This window comes from Tiliqua scincoides, chromosome 4 (genome assembly GCF_035046505.1).
Source record: "Tiliqua scincoides isolate rTilSci1 chromosome 4, rTilSci1.hap2, whole genome shotgun sequence".
Taxonomy (NCBI): Eukaryota; Metazoa; Chordata; class Lepidosauria; order Squamata; family Scincidae; genus Tiliqua; species Tiliqua scincoides.
In genome coordinates this window covers 22,936,423-22,956,743 of record NC_089824.1, presented here as the reverse complement: position 1 = coordinate 22,956,743, position 20,321 = coordinate 22,936,423, and the positions used below count along the sequence as shown (strand labels likewise).

General features: G+C 42.6%; 1 protein-coding gene across 2 annotated transcripts in view; it reads left to right on the top strand.

Moving 5' to 3' along the window:
- The window catches only part of ZFPM2 (zinc finger protein, FOG family member 2), a 422,481-nt gene that overhangs the window by 182,501 nt on the left and 219,659 nt on the right, over nucleotides 1-20,321 (top strand). For both annotated transcript variants that reach the window (XM_066626503.1, XM_066626502.1), the window contains one exon: nucleotides 135-253. In XM_066626503.1, coding sequence (XP_066482600.1) covers nucleotides 135-253 — 119 coding nt within the window. The remainder of the gene's footprint in view (nucleotides 1-134; nucleotides 254-20,321) is intronic.

The following is a 20,321-nucleotide window of genomic DNA, read 5'->3' as shown; positions in this document are numbered from 1 at the left end:
CTCCAACAAGTTAAATTCCCATTTTATGGACACTCTCATGATTGCTCACAGCTTGCACGTATGGAGGTGGGTAAGTTTGTTGTGTGACTCAAGTGGAGATGCTCTAAGCACTATTCATTTTATTTGTTTCGTAGGGGAATTGGAGGTATTCCAGAGAGATGGGGAGCGGAAGATTCAGAGTCGACAGCAACTTCCAGTTGGAACAACCTGGGGACCATTTGTTGGGAAGATGGATTTGAATAACAACTCACTGGTACGTAAGATACCTTGAATGCTGAAATATTGTTTGCTGCTTGTTAAGAACTGTCATTTATGACTATAGTGAACCCACATTTTAATGGACTTTTGGGAGGAAGGGCTATCTGTTAAATTCAAATTCATTTAACTCAATAAATGGAGACATGTATGTGCAAAACATATGACTAGTTTTTAATGAAGAAGAAAACGTCCATTTTTTCTAAAGTTTATTAAATCAAGTTTCGTTAAATTGAGGATTTACTGGAAGATGGAAGACTGTAATGAAATACCATTGTGTACTTTGGGGAATAGTGCTATTTTGAAGTTTTCAGCTAGATAATTTATGATAAATATTTGTGCCAGGTCATAGTTTTGGACAACCAACCCAATTCTAAACTGGAATGGGAACTTCCCACTCCAGTAGGTGGCTTACGATTAAGATTAAAATATTCAATATATAAAAATAATTAATAAAATCATAATAAGGGACATAACAAATTTGAGGAGGGCAACTATTTATAACCTAAGGACTGCTACAGAGGCACAGGGGCCTTTACTCTGTTTTGGCTTTGTTTCATTGTCAGATAGCCCAATTTGTCCATGTGATGAGATGATGTCAGTGGGCTACCTATGTGATCCCTGATTGACTGGGGCTGCAATCCTAGACACACATTCCTGGGTATAAGTCCCACTGAATATAATGGAACTTACCTCTACGTAGTCATGATTGTACCCTTAGGGCCCAATCCTGTCCAACTTTCCAGCACCTTTCCAGCTGCAGCGTAGCCCTGAGAACATTTGTTCCCTTACCTTGAAGATAGCCTCTATGATTATCTCCCCACTACAGGATTCAGCTCATGACCCTTTGGCATAGCTGCACCAGCACTGGAATATTGGATAGGATTCGGCCCTTGCAGCGCAATCCTAACCCCTGGGTTAGGCTGGCACAACTCACTTGTGCTGACCCAGGGGTGTTGCAAATGTTTGCTTTTGCTTTGCTTTTGTGCTGTGCAGTCAGGTCTGGGAAGAGGGCTAGGATGTGGCTGCTGCTGCCAAACCTGCCCCCTTCCTGTACCCGATCCACCCATCCTCCACCCCACCGACATCCCATTCCTCTCCTGTTCCACCCTTCCCCCACCCTGTGTTGCTTCCTCCTCCTCTACCTTACCTTCATTTGTGGCTTCTTCTGTCTGCTCTGGGGAATGCAGGAAGTTTCAAGCCTTCCCACTGGTGCTCCAGCAGAGCACATGCTGCCAGTGCACTTTTTACAGCTGGCGCTAGCTGTTTTACAACATTCCACACGCTGCAGAATGTGTGTTCTGCTACCGCCTGGCTCCTTTTGAATTACACCATAAAAGAAGCATTATACTTCCTGTTTAGATTTTTAGTTATTATCAAGGTTTCCGTTATTATCAACGTTTCCGATTTTTAGTTATTATCAAGGTTTCCCGTTATTGACATAGTGGGCATAACGGAAACCTGGTGGAATGCGGAGAATCAGTGGGATACCGCAATCCCGGGCTATAAACTCTACAGGAGGGACAGGCAGCGGCGTGTTGGAGGTGGGGTGGCCCTTTATGTTAAGGAAGGGATAGAATCCAGCAAAGTAGAGATTGAAGGTGGGTCCGACTCCACCGTAGAATCTCTGTGGGTTAAATTACCAGGCTTGTGCAGCGATGTAATACTGGGGGTGTGCTATCGTCCTCCAGACCAGAAATCGGATAGGGACCTTGAAATGAGGAAACAGATCAGGGAGGTGACAAGGAGGGACAGGGTTGTAATCATGGGGGACTTCAATTATCCTCATATTGACTGGGTCAATTTGTGTTCTGGTCACGATAAGGAAACAGGATTTCTTGACGTGCTAAATGACTGTGGCTTAGATCAGCTAGTCATGGAGCCCACCAGAGGACAGGTGACTCTGGATTTAATATTGTGCAGTACGCAGGACCTGGTTAGAGATGTAAACGTTACTGAGCCATTGGGGAACAGTGATCATGCTGCGATCCGTTTTGACGTGCACGTTGGGGGAAGAATACCAGGCAAATCTCTAACAAAAACCCTTGACTTCCAATGGGCGGACTTCCCTCAAATGAGGAGGCTGGTTAGAAGGAGGTTGAAAGGGAGGGTAAAAAGAGTCCAATCTCTCCAGAGTGCATGGAGGCTGCTTAAAACAACAGTAATAGAGGCCCAGCAGAGGTGTATACCGCAAAGAAAGAAGGGTTCCACTAAATCCAGGAGGGTGCCCGCATGGCTAACCAGCCAAGTTAGAGAAGCTGTGAAGGGCACGGAAGCTTCCTTCCGTAAATGGAAGTCTTGCCCTAATGAGGAGAATAAAAAGGAACATAAACTGTGGCAAAAGAAATGTAAGAAGGTGATATTGGAGGCCAAGCGAGACTATGAGGAACGCATGGCCAGCAACATTAAGGGGAATAATAAAAGCTTCTTCAAATATGTTAGAAGCAGGAAACCTGCCAGAGAAGCGGTTGGCCCTCTGGATGGTGAGGGAGGGAAAGGGGAGATAAAAGGAGACTTAGAGATGGCAGAGAAATTAAATGAGTTCTTTGCATCTGTCTTCACGGCAGAAGACCTCGGGCAGATACCGCTGCCCGAACGGCCCCTCCTGACCAAGGAGTTAAGTCAGATAGAGGTTAAAAGAGAAGATGTTTCAGACCTCATTGATAAATTAAAGATCAATAAGTCACCGGGCCCTGATGGCATCCACCCAAGAGTTATTAAGGAATTGAAGAATGAAGTTGCAGACCTCTTGACTAAGGTATGCAACTTGTCCCTCAAAACGGCCATGGTGCCAGAAGATTGGAGGATAGCAAATGTCACGTCTATTTTTAAAAAGGAAAAGAGGGGGGACCCGGGAAACTATAGGCCGGTCAGCCTAACATCCATACCGGGTAAGATGGTGGAATGCCTCATCAAAGATAGGATCTCAAAACACATAGACGAACAGACCTTGCTGAGGAAGAGTCAGCATGGCTTCTGTCAGGGTAAGTCTTGCCTCACAAACTTTATAGAATTCTTTGAAAAGGTCAACAGGCATGTGGATGCGGGAGAACCCGTGGACATTATATATCTGGACTTTCAGAAGGCGTTTGACATGGTCCCTCACCAAAGACTACTGAAAAAACTCCACAGTCAGGGAATTAGAGGACAGGTCCTCTCATGGATTGAGAACTGGTTGGAGGCCAGGAAGCAGAGAGTGGGTGTCAATGGGCAATTTTCACAATGGAGAGAGGTGAAAAGCGGTGTGCCCCAAGGATCTGTCCTGGGACCGGTGCTTTTCAACCTCTTCATAAATGACCTGGAGACAGGGTTGAGCAGTGAAGTGGCTAAGTTTGCAGACGACACCAAACTTTTCCGAGTGGTGAAGACCAGAAGTGATTGTGAGGAGCTCCAGAAGGATCTCTCCAGACTGGCAGAATGGGCAGCAAAATGGCAGATGCGCTGCAATGTCAGTAAGTGTAAAGTCATGCACATTGGGGCAAAAAATCAAAACTTTAGATATAGGCTGATGGGTTCTGAGCTGTCTGTGACAGATCAGGAGAGAGATCTTGGGGTGGTGGTGGACAGGTCGATGAAAGTGTCGACCCAATGTGCGGCGGCAGTGAAGAAGGCCAATTCTATGCTTGGGATCGTTAGGAAGGGTATTGAGAACAAAACGGCTAGTATTATAATGCCGTTGTTCAAATCTATGGTAAGGCCACACCTGGAGTATTGTGTCCAGTTCTGGTCACCGCATCTCAAAAAAGACATAGTGGAAATGGAAAAGGTGCAAAAGAGAGTGACTAAGATGATTACGGGACTGGGGCACCTTCCTTATGAGGAAAGGCTACGGCATTTGGGCCTCTTCAGCCTAGAAAAGAGACGCCTGAGGGGGGACATGATTGAGACATACAAAATTATGCAGGGGATGGACAGAGTGGATAGGGAGATGCTCTTTACACTCTCACATAATACCAGAACCAGGGGACATCCACTAAAATTGAGTGTTGGGCGGGTTAGGACAGACAAAAGAAAATATTTCTTTACTCAGCGTGTGATCGGTCTGTGGAACTCCTTGCCGCAGGATGTGGTGATGGCGTCTAGCCTAGACGCCTTTAAAAGGGGATTGGACAAGTTTCTGGAGGAAAAATCCATTATGGGGTACAAGCCATGATGTGTATGCGCAAACTCCTGATTTTAGGAATGGGTTAAGTCAGAATGCCAGATGTAGGGGAGAGCACCAGGATGAGGTCTCTTGTTATCTGGTGTGCTCCCTGGGGCATTTGGTGGGCCGCGCTGAGATACAGGAAGCTGGACTAGATGGGCCTATGGCCTGATCCAGTGGGGCTGTTCTTATGTTCTTATGTTCTTAAGGTTTTCTAAGGGGGACGTTGTGGAAGAGGCAGGGCATTGGGGCAATCGTCCTAATCTCTAATAGTCCCCATTGACTATTTTGCTAGGTAAGCAGGACTTAGCTATAGTAGAAGATAGAATCTAGACTAATCTGGCTGCTGTTGAAACTTTCCCCCACCATACCCCCCCCCCAGCTTTTATTTCTTTGCCCTTGTACCATCATAGTTATTGTAATGGCATAACTGTTACATTGGCTTAAGGTTGCAATGGCTACATTGCCATCATAACTTCACTATCATCATTGTAACCTGGATTTTTCCTGTTTATAGATATTTTGTTCCAGTTCTATCATTATAATATGATGTTAGGATTGCACTGTCACTTGCACTATTTGAAATATATGACTGTATTAATCAATAATCTAAATAATTATGTAATGTTATGCAATTAGAATGAGTAGGGTGTTTTTTCAGATTTCGGGATTTGAAAACAATGAAAAAGGCAGAATGCAATGTTATATGTTTTTATTCCATGTTCTCATTCCAAGGTCTCATTTTTATTAATTTTAAATGCTTTAAATGTGTACTGAGTAGGTGATACAGTGTCAGCAAATTCCATGTTCTCATTCCAAGGTCTCATTTTTATTAATTTTAAATGCTTTAAAAGTGTACTGGGTAGGTGATACAGTGTCAGCAAATACAGCCACAGTATTATTTCTAACTGGAAAAGTAATCTATTTTAATTCCTGGAGAATATCTTAAACACCAAAATGCGGTATTTTGTGTTTTTATTCAGCTATTTGAAACACAAAATGTGGTGTTTTGTATTTTTATGTGTTTTTAACAAAAAATAAAAATAAAAAAACACCTCTAATAATGAGTGATCTCAGTTTCCAGATGACCTTTCCAGTCAATCTGATGTTATAATCCCTGGTACTGATATTCATCAATATTAAAAAGAGTTGTTCTAGTCTCCTGAAATTATGAAATTGCCTTAGAGAAACCATGAGATGTAGAAACACAATGTAGGGCTTCTATCTTGCTTTCCAATAGCTGAATATTTTATGAATATATGAATAGCATTCATGTTTTCACATTTTTTTCTGCAACCTATCTTTGTGCCTTTGAACCTAAACATGTATTTTTGAAAAAAAACAAAACAAAAATGAATACTGATTTTCCTAGGATTCTGCAAGGTTCCGAAAAGTGGTTTAAAAAGGGGTGTACACAGTGTACTTGTGCCTGCTTTTTTCCATAAGCAGAAGAAAATAATGTATTTATGAACTTGACGTTGTAAGTTTCAGATTTTGGTTTTCACAGATGCATTTGTAGTTTCAACCTCTCCAGATGTGCTATCATTCATTGCTACCCTTAATGACAGAAATTTAGTATGCTTTTCTTGCAAGGAAATAACCTATGCCTCTCCTCTACTCAGCCTCAAATAAAATCTGAAAATCAAATACTTGTTTTAAATCAAATTCAAATACTTGGTTCAAATTCCACATAATATTATGAGTCTGGGTTTAAACTTGTGGTTGTTGCCTCAGTGGAGCCAGCAGACTAATTAATTCAACAGTAATTAATTGAGTCACTGTGCCAGATGTCAAACACTTTTTAGATCTTTCAAGTTCCTATCTTGATTTATGTTAACAATATACATCTCAAAACATTGAGAGGTTTGGTACGTTGAATAAACTGATTGAAGTGTCATTTATCACTGTAGCAATAGGCTCTTGGTCAAATTCAGCTAGAAGGATGGAGAATCATGAAGGCAGTTAGCCAAAGAACCGGATTCCATTAACGTAAGCAGGGTATGCTAACATGAGGTCATTGGATAGAAGCTCTAGCTGATGAACTAATAAAGACATGTGCCAAATCTCCCTGATTCATAAATTAGTCAAGGGTCACACTTACATAATAACTGCAGCAGAATGTTACTGACAAATAGTTTGCATTGTTGACTTGATTGCATTTCATGAAAAGCTTTAAATAATTATTCTTCTGTTCAAGTTGGAATGGAGGGTTCTTGTCTGCAGGCGTTTCCTAGTACTTTATTTTTAGCTTTTTTTTCCTTCCCTCATATTTTCACAATTTTTCCTGTTCCAGGGTAGGGCAAGAGGGTGATTTTTAATGACAAAAATAGGATCATTGTTTTTGTTTGTCTTTATTATGAGGAGCATGTACTAATGACCATTTTACACTGCCTATGATTAAAATGTGAGACAGTGTAGTACAATGGTTGGACTATAAGCAGAGAGAACTGGGTTCAAATCCCTTTTCAGTTCTGAAGATCTCTCAATGACTTTCATTTGATAATAGTCTGTCAACCTAACCTTTCTCACAGGGTTGTTGTGGGGACAAAATGGGGTGGGGAAAGAATCTGGTATACTACTTTTAGTTCTTTTGAATTAGGATGAGATAAGCATGTAATACATGAAAACACAGACTTGAACATAGGTGCCAGGTCACCCTATAGAGTAGGGGTGCTCAAACCCCAGCTGGGGGGCTATTTGTGGCCCTCAGGGACCCCCAATCCGGCCTGCAGGGAGCCCCCAGTCACCAGTGAGCCTCTGGCCCACCAGAGACTTGCTGAAGTCTGCGCTGGCCAGACACAACTACTCTCAGTACAACAGCCGACTGTTCAACCTCTTGCACAAGTTGCAGGTCAAGGGCTCCCTCCACTGCTTGCTGTTTCACATCTGTGAAGCAGCAGTGGAAGCAAAAGAAAAGGCTGGCCTTGCTTTGCACAAGGCCTTTTATAGGTCTTGAGCTATTGCGAGACCTTCATTCATTCATATAAGTTCCATCTCTAATATATTCATTTATGTAAATTTATGTAATTTATTCAAATTTTAAATGTTAGTTTTCCCAGGCCCCAACACAGTGTCAGAGAGATGATGTGGCCCTCCTACCAAAAACTTTGGACACCCCTGCTATAGAGCAACTGCTAACCCGTAGTGGAGCAGCACTTTATGGGCTGAGGAGGCAGCAAGTTGTTCCATTTGATATTTCCAGCAGTCAGCATGAAGGGTATGGGACGCCCCCCTTCACAGACCAGAAATAAGTTGGTACTTTTTTTAAAATGCAAGGAAACCCATTTGGTAATGTGACAAGTAGGGACTTGTACCTCTTTTGACAATTACCTGTTCCTCCCAAGAGAGACTTGCTTCATATATTTCAAACTGCTAAGTTATGCTGTTTACCCCACCCAAATGAGTGTTCCATCATGTAAACTGCTTTATAGCTGTCACAAACATGGCAGTTCCAGTGAGCGTGGGCTGGCTGCAAAATGAGGAAGTGACAGGCCAGAGAAAAGGGTGAATCAGGCCAGGGCAAGGGGTGTCTGGTGGCAGTGGCTTGATCTGCCTTCAAAGGTCAATATGGACTTGCGCCAGCTATGGAGCTGGTGCAGTTCCAGTTGACCCATGGTGGCTGCTAGGACTTACCCCAGGGCAAGGGAACAAATGTTCCCTTACCCCAAGGAGACAACAGCATGCCAAATGCCCCCACAGGATAAAGCAAAAGCTGTGTTGGTAAAAATATTGCCAAGCATAAATGTGTGTTTGAAGGAAAATCAAACATAAATTGTGCTTTTTCCTTTTCCTCTATTGGTATGGAACTTTCCCTTTTTTACTTGGGATATATGCCTCTAACTACATGTGTCCAGTTCATGTATATGGTAAAGTGGGCCCACAGAGGCTTGTACCACAACGTATTTATTCCTCTTTTGGGTACATATGACTTTCTATTCCCATACCTTGAGAAGGCCCCAGTTACTGCCTCTCCACCACAGGATACAGCGCATACCCCATTGGCACAACTGCACCAGCGCTGGAAAATTGGATAGGAATTGGCCCTAACACAGCTATCCCTCTGGCATCTGTATGGTATCGACTCAAATCATGTTATTCATAGCTTTCTACTTCTGAACTTTAAGGGAATGATATCCTGTTGAAAGAAAACAAATTTGAAAAGATATCCTATTGAAGCAGATACTTTTTAGGGGAAAAGTGGCATAGAATGTGGAGCACATGATGAAAGTAAAATAGCGGTCTGTGCCATTACTTCATTAATCAAGTGGAGGTATTCTGAAAAATGTTTTTCTTTGGCTGCAGCCATCTATTTTTTGGTGTTAATCTATGCCCTGTGGCAGGGTTTTGTGCAGTGAAACAATGAGCAGTTGTATCATACCCCCTCTCCCTTCATTGTTGTAGCCCCTGTCAGAAGGAAGAGAGGATGATTCAGGTCTGTATCAGCCTGATAAGGAAAAGAGGATTCAAAATGGCTGGGGCAAGAATCTGTGGGAGTAAATGTGCGCAGTTTTGGGCTAGGCAACCAATGGGATATAGCAGAAGTGTTTTAATGAGATCCTGAAGATTTGCTGCCAAAGCTCTTGCTACTTCTAGGAAATTTCCTAATGAAATAGTTTGATTAAAAAGTATTGTGGGGCCAGAGTTCAAAATTACTAATCACTTACTAATCACTTACTAATATGTGACTAGATTAGTTCAGGTCAGAACCTCTTTTTCTACATAGGCCCAGCAACTTGTATAGTTTTGACAGTTAAAATATTAGCATTTACCAGTCATTTTTCACTAGAGAGTTGTTACTGAGACCTCTGGAAGACTACGCAGGCTCATTGTTATTGGCTGATTTTAAATGGTTTGATATTTTTGTAAAATATTCTCTCAGCCTTTGAATGTTATTGGATAGATTTATTGAAGTGCCAGGGAGCGTAGATGAAATTGCTCCTTCCTTCCTCTTATGCTTTCAGTGCATACTTCAGAACACTTTAATGGTCTTCATGTTACATTTGCTATGTGCATTGGTATTTTGGTGATGAGTTTCCCAGTACCATACTACTTTATAGCTTACCTTATAGCTGAAATAATCAAATTTCCCTTCCAGATATATATGGAAGGGAAGAGACCCAATAGGGTCTCATTCTATATGTAGAACCCTTCAGTCTCCAAATGTTCTCCTTCCGCTATGTAGTCATGTCTCTAGCTGCATAGTACGTACATCAAGTTTTTGTAGACAGCTGCAGATCACGCCAAGGAGGGGATCTCCAGTTGTTATCACTCTGCTGACTGATATTCTCACCTCTCCAGCCTGCCCTCTCACTATGGCATGCTAGCGACTCCCCTCTTTCATTGAGGGTCATGACAGCTTGTCACTGACCTCTGATCTCCCTTCCAGGCATGAATCGAGCTGCTTCTTCTTAGCTTCAGGCAGGTTTTAGGCAGCTCCACCTTTACTTAGAAGCATTTCCTGTGTGAATTAGAGGCTTCATTCTAACTGGCAGCCACTTGTGATAGAAATGGGAAACATCACTTTGTGATAGCCCAATCTTGGTATTTTACAATGGATTTTCTAATTTTGGGAGCACTTTCCTCAGCCCTTACAATAGGAGATAATTTGTTTTCCTCCTATTATCTATCACATCTTCTTCCTCTTCCTACAGCTGAATCCCAAACAGCATAGGTCCAACATTCCCAGGTGATCAATTTTTTAAATACTGTTTCACTCTCTGATTGAGATCACCTTCTTAGCCATTAACATTGAGCACTATGTTCAGATAGCAAGGGCACACAGACAAGTGTTCTCAGTGGCTGGCCTTGAGTATCTGGAATTCATTGCTGACTTGGGGAGTTGTAGGCAGAAGGCTAGTCAGCATCGTTTAGACTTGATGCTTTGGGTGCCATATACATGTGCATGACTTTGGTGTGGATTTCCAGCTTCCATCCCCTGGTGTGGCATCCTCCATCCCTGCTATTCTGACATGGATGCTCCCCCTTCACATTCTCCTGTCAGGGTCCAGGGTAGCAGGAGGGTGGTAGATGTTCCTATTCTCAGATCGTGGGAAAAGAGCTGCCATTGGTCTCAGCTGTCTTGGATATCTCCCTAGGCACCTCAGCATGTACAGAGTCTCTGGGAATAAATGGATTCCCAGAGTTTCTGGGACCATGGAGATCGACTGTTTGGGGGTGATAGAGGAAGTGTCCACACAAATTGCTCACACATAGTGCCTGGATGAGCAACCCCAGCTGTTGTGTTAGCCACAACATCCTATAGAAAATCTTGAGTTATGTTGTGACCCTAAATTTTCTTTAATCCATGTATAACTTGTGTGAGTCACAGGAGCCCGGATGGGCAGGCAGTGTGTAAGTTGATAAGTTCTTGGGAAAATGCCCTGCAGGTCTTCTACCATGGCAACCCCCCAGGCCTGATAATTCATTTTAAGTTGATTTTCTAGACCAGGAACTTCCAAAATCCAACCCACAGGACAGATTTGCCACTCCAAGCAAAGCCTTGTGGGCACAGTGCGGCAGTGGCAAAGCCTTACTGTTCCATACCACAGCCTCCTATGTTCGCAGCTGATCTTTGCAAAGAGTTGCACGGGGCAACTGCTTCCCCTGGAAATTGGGGCACAGAGTCTTTTGGGCAATGTGTGGCAGAAGCGACTGCCCCACGCAACTCTTTGCAAAGATTAGCTGTGAAGACAGAAGGCCACAGTGTGGACAGTAAAGCTTTCCCACTGGCACACTGCATCTGGGAGACTTTTCACATAGGGTCATGAAGCTTTTAAAAGTGCTTACATCTTTATCAACATGGAATGGCTGATCTATATATTTCATGGGTGGTGCTGGGAGCTCAAGATTTTCCAAGTAACCTTTGTTCTTATCTAAAGACATGTGAATTAACATCTCTGTAAGTAGAGCAATACAGCTCCTTGTTTGTACAAAGGATAGTGAATTTTGTACTGACTCTGTAATATGCAAATGTTGCAAGAGAGGTGTGTCTCTTGTATACTTGGAAAACGTATTATTGCCCTATTTACTAAATGAAGAGAACTCCAAATTTCATACGTATTCAATACCTTGTTTCAAACAAGGTTTTAATAACTTGATGCTGACTAAATGCACCCCATTAAGTGGAATTTATGCTAATACCATCCTAATTAAGCAGTAGTTATTACCAATCATTATCATTAAGCTAAATCAGTTCCCCTGGAGACATCTCAATAAAGCAGCTGTCCCATTTCATCATGTCACATTTCTGTACTTCAGCGTGTCACATTTCTGTACTTCAAATAACATTTTACATTTATGTGGCAATTTTTTAATTTGACCAGCTTCTTTGCTCTGCAGCCATAAGCCTCACTGGGTAGTGCTGGAAGTTCCAAGAGGACATAGGAGCTCCTATGTGAAACCTCTCCATTTTTTAATATGCCATAAAAAATCCCTGTAGTGAAGCAGTGACCCATTTACCCTCTGTATCCTCTCTCAGTTCAGTCCAGGTGGTTGAATTGATTGTGTCCACTCCATGTAATGGTATCAAGATAGCAGAGGAAATCACTGTTTTTACTCAAACCATCTTGAGTATATTTTAATATAGAAAGGTCAAAATAGAGTTATGTACACTAAATACATTTTCAAAACTGTCTGATAGATACATTCAGATAACCAAAATCTCATATTACCTAGGGTTTTGTCCAACATTTTTCTGTTCCAACTTTCTCTTTAAAATAAAAAAATTAAGGAATCACTTAATGTAGACCAACAAATTACCTCCTGTTTGCATCTTTTTGATTCTTAGAGCCATTTTGGCCCAATCCTACCCAACTTTCCAGCACTGATGCAGCTGTGGTGGTGGAGGCAGTCATGGAGGCCTCCTCAAGGTAAGGGAATGTTTGTTTTATACTTCAAGGCTGCATTGGTGCTGGAAAATTGGGTGGGATTGAGCCCTTTGTTCCCTTGGCTGCTACTTCTCAATACAGCCATTTTCCTCCTTTACTGGCACAATCCAGATCTCATTTGTCCACATTATTGTTTGTTTTTACAGTCTGTGGTGATCCACGTTATTTTTTTTATGAGAGTGACTTCATTACATAAGACATAATGTTGTGATGTCATGAAATCATGTGATTTGCAATAGTCAATAGAAGGAAATGGCAGTGTGGGCAAAGGAGACTGATGTCTGAGGGCAAATAAATAACTAGAAAATTTTGCAGAGTTGCAGTGCTGACACAATACAAATGTGTTTGCAACAAGTACTGAATAATGTTGTAAAGTGGAGTGCTTCAACCAACCACATTATGCCTTATGCCTCATTATGAGTTATGCCTCAGTCCCAAGCTTTTCTAATGTGCTGCTTCATGGCAAAAATAATCTATTCACAAATCATTGTTTAGAACAGGTGCACCACAAAAGGTGGATGCAGAGAGTTGATTCAGGCAAACCATGCACTATAAGGGAATGCAGTTGCCACGTGTCTTTCACCATCTTCCCTGGGTACAGCACTTTCTTTCCACACTGCAGCCATAAGCTGCATCCAGCTATCAGAATCAGACAATGGGTACCATTCTGTGTCTTGCTTCTGCTGTTGAGAGCTTCCTCTTTATGAAAGGAGTCCTCTACTTGAACAAGGGTTTTTTCACAACCCCTTCCCCCCATTAGTTCCTTCTCTCTTGCCAGCAAACCACGACCTTTGCAAAGCAGGATGAGGTATCTCACCATAATCTATTTGCTTTGCATAGAAAACTACAAATCCCTTCATCCTAGCATGAAAGGATGCTCCTGAGCATTTTTTGGAATGCCGTTTTCAGTTTCAAATCCGAGAGATATCTGTCTATGAATCATCACTTTTGCTAGTTTCTCCTTTCCTTTCTACAAAGGTAGGGTTGCTGATGGGTGTGACAGTGAAAGGGAAAACTGGTATTGAGCCAATCCCATTTTGAATAAATCAAAAGGAGTTGATGTGAAATGATTTTTCCATCAGGTGAATAGTTTGTTTGAGACGCTCAGATCCTTGCTTGAATTCCATCAGCCTCACTAGCTATCTCTGTCTCAATTTGAAATCTTGAAAATGTACTTCCTTTTGCAGTGACAATTCATATTAATTAGGGGGTGGTGGTGGCATTTCTGCAGCCTCCTGTTAGATTTGAAAGTCACTATCTCTGGATCTGAACATTCCCAGGATTGCAACAATCAATTTAACAACACCAAGATATGCAGTGAAATGACCACTGGGTATTATTTGCATGTGCTATACATTTCTGGGATTCCAGGTATTACATGATAAAGTTGATAGAGCAGTGGTTCTCAAACTTTTAGCACCGGGACCCACTTTTTAGAATGAGAATCTGTCAGGACCCACCAGAAGTGATGTCATGACCAGAAGTGACATCATCAAGCAGGAAACTTCAGCAATCCTAGGCTGCAGTCCTACCCACACTTACCCAGGAGTAAGTCCCATTGACTATCATTCTTAAAAGAATATACATTGTAACCAGTTAAAAGTGCAGACCTGGAATATTTCCCCAAACGCAGTCACATACCAGGGGACCATCAAATATTAAAAATACTGAAATGAACAGGGACCCACCTAGTGGGTCCTGACCCACAGTTTGAGAAACACTGTGATAGAGCATTTGGGCTTCCCAGAATCATTGCAAATTGTGTGACTGGACTAACAATCACATAAAAGCATAGCTTGTGAATTATCCCAGAAATAACTCTCACATGATTTGCTTAGGCAATCTATTTCCAGTCCTCAATCATACATTGTTCTTGGGAAATTACTTCCTCATAGAAAGTGTAGCATACTAAATTCTAAACAGTTCTCAGTTTCCTGTTTCATGCTTATATGTTTCTAAAAAAAAGAGGGGGAGTGGAGGTTAAAAGGAATAAAAATCTCAGTATTGTTGTAAATATAGTTTCACTCCACTGAAAAACTTCTGCTCCAGAGTCCTCCACCAATTCCTTTTTCCTTTTGGTTTTACCACTATTGAGAGGCATTGTCCTGATTTATAAGCATCATTGTCCCTGGCGTCTGTGCCTCAGATCTAAGAAGTAGGAACAGTTGGATTGCATTTTCAGGATGCCAAATGTGTGCTCTTTGATCTGGTGGTGCAGCTTGCCTCAGGGAGTAAGTTCAATCTTGATTCCTTTAGTCAATCATCCACTATCAGGTACCTGAGCCCTGATTAGGAGTCTGAAAAAAAGAAAGGAGCACATCACGGGTGCATGTTGGATGCTGAAACATTTGTGAGAAGGCTGCTGGCATCACAGACAACTACCTTGTTCATGCTGGGGTAATGTTTTCTGTTGTAAGAAATCTTCTTAATGCGTGAAGGAGCAATAAAGGAACACGCACACACAGAGCAAATGACTACACATTCACTTATGAACCTTGGTAGGGTTGTGAATACTTCTCTTGTTTAATCTGTTGTTGCAGAGCAAATAATGAAAACTATGTTCAGGTTTTTGTCTGTGACCTCTATGAATAGCTAGGGATTGCTCTAAAGTTATGCCTTCTTAACATTCCTGTCGTTCCCTGATTCATGCTAGTATTTAGCACTTGTTGAGTGTTAGAGATCTGTACTGACAATTCGTGTTATTGTTTCTAAACCAAGTCACAAAATGGCATTTGAGTTTGAACTGGGCCTCAAATAGGTATAACTAGCAAAATATATCCCTAAAGATCCTCTCTCCAAGTACAGTCCACAGAAATGTCAAGGTTTGTGAATCTCACTCAATCCAAATGGGAGTTAAACACATTATACTTTCTCTAGATCAAACTCCATGGTTGTGATTCCAGAGACAGTCATAGAACGGTTATTAAATGATGACAAAAATATTAGTTGATTGATCACCTGCCTTTTAACTGATTAACCAATTATATTTTGGTTATAACCAATTATAACCAGGCAGATTATCCAGTATTGGTGCTATTCTGCTTAGCTTGCAATTTAACATTAAAAAACTGAATTGATTCTGGAAAGTATATTTTTAAAAAATACTATTTCCTACTTCCACTGGTTTATTGTTGTTAACCTGTATGCCATGGACCAGGGGTGCCCAAACCCCAGCCCTGGGGCCACTTGCAGCCCTCAAGGACTCTTAGTCCAGCCCATTGGGAGCTCCTAGTCTCCAGTGAGCTCTGGCCCTCCAGAGATTTGCTGGAGCCTGTGCTGGCCTGACACAACTGCTCTCAGCGTGACCACCAACTGTTCAACCTCTCATGTGAGCTGTGGGACAAGGGCTCCTCCACTGCTTGCTGTTTCACGCCTGTGATGCAGCAGTGGCAGCAAAGGAAAGGCCGGCCTTGCTTTGCGCAAAGCCTTTTATAGGCCATGAGCTATTGCAAGACCTTCATTCATTCATATAAGTTCCACCTCTGATGTATTCATTTATGTAAATTTATTCAAATTTGAAATGTAAATTAGCTCTAACCCCCCCCCCCCGGACCTCAACACAGTGTCAGAGAGATGATGTGGCCCTCCTGCCAAAAAGTTTGGACAACCCTGCGGACTATAGTTCAGAAAATCTTATGCTACCATACATTTGCTAGTCTTTAAGGCTGTGGTTCTGTAATGTCCATGGCGGGAGGAGGCCCTGCCCCTGGGGTAGCTACCGAGCGTGGTGGGCTTACCCGATCGATGTGTAGTGGTTGGTAGTGGAATGAAGGACGGGAGGCAGATGCAGTTGTTCTATATAGACGGTTTACTAGTGTCAGCCATTTTACATTCATGGGGCCTGTTACCTCACATGCCCCCGCACATTACGCAGACTTGTGCCGTCGTCATTCAATAGGATCTAGCCCTGACCCTTCTGCCCCCTTGTGGTCCCTGGCTGGGTTCTCAGACTGTTGTATCTTGGCCAGGGGTCAGGTCTCGCAAGGGCTGGCGCACTCACGGTCGGAGTCAGACTGATCGGCCTTGGGGAGACCCCCAGTACATCTGTGCTTGCCTTCCCATCAGCTGGCCACCATCGGGTGTAGTCAGCTGCAAATCCCCATCTCAGTAGTCCCGGTTCGCCTGGAGTCGCCCCCAGTTTCCAGGCGGGTCCCAGGTCAGAGAGCTCTCTTCTCCAGCCCCCCCTCTCCAGTGCTGAAGCAAACCCAATCCCTCTGGGGGCCTCCAGCTTCCCCCTTGTCTTACTCCATTCTGGAAAAAAGCTACCTCCCTCTTCACTTCTCCGGCTCCTTAGGTTTGTCCAGCCCCACCCCTTCTGGCCACGTGCCTGCTTGTTGCTCCCGGCTGGTAATCGGCCCTACTCCCAGGTAGGTGTTCTGCCTGGGACCCCAGTCCTGATAATACTCGGGGCTTCCCCCCCCCCAGAGGCCCCTACCCTTGAGGAGACCCCTGCTCCTAAGAAACTCCTGGCCACCAAGGCTGGGCCCAGGTGACAGGTTCCCAAACTTAGTTTAGTCACAGTGCCCTTCTTCCCTGGAGCCCTGTTGCAGTGGCAGATCTCGTGCAATCCTGGCATGTCAAGATGTTAGTGCCTGGAGGAAGGGACTGCTGGGGACATCCCGTGGCACCCTTGTGAGCATGCTAGGGCACCGCAGAGCACCGTTTGGAAACCTTTGGAAATAGTTTTGAAAGCTACTTTAAGGTGTCACAAGACTGGTTGTGTTTTTTTCCTAGTTCTTTATCACACTGCAACATCAGGAAAAGACCCACCCAGCCACCAATGAAGTCTCCATGTGGTGCCTTAAAGTTTAACAGATTAACTGTGGCATAAGCTTTCAAGGGCTCAAACTCAAGTGTCATATGCATGCATCTTGTGGAGTATGTCATAGCCCACAAAGCCTATGTGACAATATATTTGTTTTTACTTTATGGTGTCATGGGGAGCCTTCATAGTTGTTTTTGTTGCAAAAACAGCTTCTGAAAGATAAAACAAGTTCCTTTTAAATTCTAAGCTCTATCAGTGAAAATTTGTCCCTATTCATTTAATCAAGAAAATGTTAACTGATTGCTCTATTAAACCAATTAAAGTTTGCAGACCTTATTATAAGATATGAATGAATGAGCAAAAATGCTTTCCATTGGTTTTCCAAACTAATTTCATAGTTTTGTTTGGATTTAAACTGATTTATGGCCCAACAAGACATGAAGTTAGTCCCATTGTTTAGATCTGCATGCTTGTTTTCTTTAATGTAAATAACAGGTGTGGGAGCTCCCAGTATGGATAGCATGGGGGTGGGGAAGGTTTTAACCTTTTCCCTCCACTATAGCCCTGATCCAAATTTCCTCTCACCCTCCACAGCTCTATCTGCATTAAACCGACAAACATACAGGGCCAAATGATTATCTGTGTCATTGTCCCTGTTACCAAAGATGACAATTCTTACCAAGTAAATAAAGATGATACAATGGTTAAAAAAAAAAAAAAAAGTTGAACTGAAGGGTAATAGGGGCACTAAGGTTGATTACTGATGCTTTTGTCAAGTAGGCTTCTCCATAGAAGGAAACAGAGAACATAATGGAAAATAACTCAGCTTCCCTTCCTTACTAATTACTTCCATATGCAAGAAACAAAAAATTGTCTGCTGGGAGCACATCACAAGTGATTTCTTGTCATGTATATGCAAACTAATCTCCTGTGTAAGACATGAAGAAAGGTGCATTCAGCATCTTTGCCAGTTCACACTAAATGCTAAGTCATATAGTTATCCTATAATCATTCTCAATACAGTAGAACCTCTTTAAGTTGATCACCCAAGGGACTGGAGGAAATTGGTCAACGTAGTCAACATACAGAAAAAAAGACATTTAAATATTATCATGTTTAGCTCCCAGGACCACAAATGCAAGGCCAAGTTATTGTTTAGATTGGATTTTTTAAAAGTTTTATTGCAAATATCAGTGAGAATTGATCCTCTTTTGATGCTTACTATTTATATCATCTATATCATCTATATATATCAGCCGCCTTGGGTGCCCTTCAGGGAGAAAGGCGTAATACAAATCCAATAAATAAATAAATAAATAAATAAATCTATATCAAGAGACAGTGAATAAAAAGCCCACAATCAGTGTTTAAAAAAAACCCCTGACAATTCATAAGCTTAAAAAAAATTGTAAGTTAAAAAAAATACTTGGTTTCATAGCAGACAGGCAGACCAATACTATCCCTTGCCAGCCCATAGCATGTAGCATGTTGCATAGCCTCAACAGCTAAAAAAAAAGCAAACACTTTTTTTACTTAGGCTACCTGGCCTCCACTGGGTCTCCTCAGATTCACTAAATGCCAGAAGGTGTTTGATACGGTCCCTCGCTAAAAGCTGTTGAGAAAACTCCACAGTTAGGGAATAAGAGGACAGGTGCTCTCATGGATTGGGAACTGGTTGAGGACCAGGAAACAGAGTGGGTGTCAATGGGCAATTGACAAAAAAAGTGGAGAGAGGTGGAAAGTGGAGTGCCTCAAGGATCTGTCCTGGGACTGGTGCTTTTCAACATCTTCATAAATGACCTGGAAACAGGGATAAGCAGGGAGGTGGACAAGTCTGTGGATGACACTAAACTTTTCTTAGTGTTGAAGACCAGAAGGGATTGTGAAGTGCTCCAGAAGGATCTCTCCAAACTGGGAGAATAGGCAGCAGAATAGCAGTTGTGTTTCAATATTTGTAAAGTAATGCACTGGTGATGGGAACCAAAGTGAAAGGACAGTGGCTTCGCTATGCACAAGCAGCCTCATGTCCCTCACAACTTGGTACATGTCAGGTACAGTCGGCAGCCAGTGCAGGTCTGTCAGCTATGTGCAGTGTGCCCACCTATAAAAACCCTTTTGCACATGCGCTAGCAGGCTTATGGGAGGGATTGTTGCGTGGCTTCTTGCTTTTCCAAGATGGGATAAACCAGACAAAGGCCCACAGGCCCACAGTATCTCATTCAGTGGCCAACTTACGAAGGGTAAGTTAATACTCTGTGTAATGGTCGAAGTGGTCAAGATACAACTTACGGAGGTGGTCAATATAGAGAGGTTGGTCTCCCATAGTGTATATGCAGTGTCTGTCCATACTGTGAAAATCAGGTCAACATAAGGAGGTGGTCATTATAGAGAGGTGGTCAACTTTGGAGGTTCTACTGTATATTGATTTTGGGAGGAGCCCTTGTACCCTGTGGCTTCTTCCTTTCCACAGAGACACTCTAGTCTCAAAGCCAAAATCAGTATATGCTGCCAACATAAAGATAAAAGCCAGCCAGAGAGAGAATGTCTTCAAGAGCGTCTCTCCCAGTTGTACGGAACAGACTTTTTCTCCTGGAGGGAGTGTCTCTCAAATACAATTATTTATATATTGCTTTTGAGCAAAAAGTAGTTTGCAAAGTGGTTTATACAGCAAAATAAATGGCTCCCTGCCCCCAAAGGGTTCACAAGCTAAAAAAGAAGAAAAAGAGACACCAGCAAAAGCTGCTGGAGAAGACAACACCTGCTATGTGGTAGTGTACAGTCAGTGGTTCACAAGTACTAGGGCAATGATGAATTAAAACAGAAAATAAATTTTATTGGGGGAAAATAATACAAGGAAGGAAGGAAAATAACAAACAGGTTTACAGACTGGCTTCCATGTTAGAAGTGCTTGGTGTGAAGGAAATCCGATCCCACCCCTTTATGGCCGGGTAATCTTTTTATTACCCTCAGGGTGAGCAAGTGGCCATAAACCCTTATGGTCACTGGGCACCCGCAGATCTCTCCAAGACCGATTGCCAAATAGCTCCTAAACCACAGAGCTTCCACTCCTGATAGCCAGGATAAATTTGGGGAACCCTCCCCTTGAGTCGTACTCCAGCTGACACCCTCTTGGACTCAGCTTAATAAAAAGGAGTAGACTCCCATACAGGGTCTCCAGGGTCCACCCCGGCCACATTGGATTGCCTCCCACAACCAGTCCCTGTACTCCCTTCCAATCCCAATAATCCAGTCAGTTGTAATAAGTAGGATT